The sequence below is a fragment of the Austrofundulus limnaeus genome, unplaced genomic scaffold, assembly GCF_001266775.1.
Source record: "Austrofundulus limnaeus strain Quisiro unplaced genomic scaffold, Austrofundulus_limnaeus-1.0 Scaffold25, whole genome shotgun sequence".
Taxonomy (NCBI): Eukaryota; Metazoa; Chordata; class Actinopteri; order Cyprinodontiformes; family Rivulidae; genus Austrofundulus; species Austrofundulus limnaeus.
Genome location: NW_013952427.1, coordinates 3,434,931 through 3,436,683, shown reverse-complemented (window position 1 = coordinate 3,436,683; position 1,753 = coordinate 3,434,931). Strand labels below are relative to the sequence as shown.

The 1,753-nt window shown below is 39.9% G+C and overlaps 1 protein-coding gene across 1 annotated transcript in view; it reads left to right on the top strand.

Moving 5' to 3' along the window:
• The window catches only part of tmem59l (transmembrane protein 59-like), a 17,443-nt gene extending 15,860 nt beyond the window's left edge, over positions 1-1,583 (top strand). The window contains exon 8 of the mRNA XM_014004646.1: positions 652-1,583. Within this exon, the coding sequence (XP_013860100.1) occupies positions 652-810 (159 nt within the window). The 3' untranslated portion in view covers positions 811-1,583. The remainder of the gene's footprint in view (positions 1-651) is intronic.
• The last annotated feature ends 170 nt before the right edge of the window (positions 1,584-1,753 follow it).

The window sequence follows — 1,753 nt, the reverse complement described above, 5'->3', positions numbered from 1 at the left end:
ACTTTCAGTTCAGTAAAATTCATTTTCAAACCAATGCATTCAATATCAAATTATGCACATTCAGATTCAATCTGAGCAATTCAAATTCAATTCCTGCTGGCACAAGATTTATCCCATAGATACGTGTCAGGTTTTATTTTACCTTTAAAAATCTTTTGGATGGGTTCTTCTTCTTTGAAATGCTTCATCTTTTACCTAAAAGACTTTGTCAGTCTGAGGAGTTACAGGTAAACTCAGCCTTATAAGCAGTATATTCACATAATGGATAAAATGGTTTGCTGGTGACTATTAAAACAGATTTTATCCATCAACAAAAGGACCATCAGCCTAACAACAGATTGCTAGGACCTCAATGGCTGCTTGTTGTTCACAGAGTGCTGAGTCATACTCGCAATAACAACTTAGTAGGAGAGGGACAATTGGACATAAAGACCTCCATCCCTGGGATGAATGATAAGGCTGAGTTTGCCTCCAACTTCTCAGACTGAAGAAGTCGTTTCAACGAAGAAGAACCTGCACTGAGGACCTGACACAACCTTGTTAGATTTTTCTAYTTGGATTATYGAGATACATCAGGACAAACTGCTAACACTGAGGTATAACCATTAAGCTTTTTAAGCTCCATGAAATGTTATTTTCTCTGTCTTTTAGCTGAGCATCAATGGCGATAAAGAGTTTCTGGAGCACGTGCACAAGGTCAACCCCTACCACCTCAGCCCCATGATCGCCGTCACCTTGAAGCAGTCGGAGGAAAGTCAGGAAGCTGGACCGCTGCCCGTCAAAGTCGACCTCAACAAAACGTGTGTTTAGGAAAGAACAAGTGGGATGGCTGCTGTCTCGTTTTTTAATCTTTTTTGTGTTTTTTTTTTTGTTCTCTGTAACAAACGCGTTGAAACTCTGTGGTCCAGTCGGTGAGACAAACACAACACGCCAACTCGTTCTGCAGAATGTTTCCAAACATGTATCAAAAAGCATGGCCTGCTCCCTGTCATTGAAAATAATACCAATGATCTCGCTTCTGTCAGTTCCAATCAGTTCCTCATGCCTTTCATTCCCCTGTATAGTCCAGATTTCTGCATCCTGAGATTGTAATTAACCGTCCACCCGCTCGTTGCTTTATTGATAAAACCTCGTCTCAGACACACGCACACGCACACACAAGACAAGCAGAGAAGATTACACCTTAAGACATTTTTCATGTCTGGTTTAGAGGAAGAAAAAACTCTGAGATTTAAATTAGATTTAATTTCCCTCCTTCTCACGGAGCTGGGATTAATTAAAAAAGACTCGCTTTGTGTCAAGAGATAAAAACGACGTCGGAGAAAGGAGACAGAGCTGAAAGAAGATCTGACAAAGCTGCAGGTAACAAACACTGTAACAAACGCACAGTTTATGATCTGTTTACATCATCGTTGTTACGGGCTGGTTGGAAACGTTGCAAATGATCCAGAAATTGAAAATCATCTTCTCGACAGAGTTAGCAGGTGAGTACTTCTCACAGAGGAAACRAAATACAACAAAATTAGTGTCGTTTTGTGATTTAGATCCTTTGTTGGCGTGGATCTGCAGCAGAACTCAAACAAGTGTTCAAGAACGAGCGAAGCTAAAACTTTCATTTATTTTCCCCTGTTTTTATTAYGAAGCATCAACATGAGTTACCTGTTAAATAATGCTGAAGTGCCATACATCTGAAAAATGAAAACGCACAGATATGCTGGAGAAAGATTGTGCCCGTTTCTGTATTATTATTATT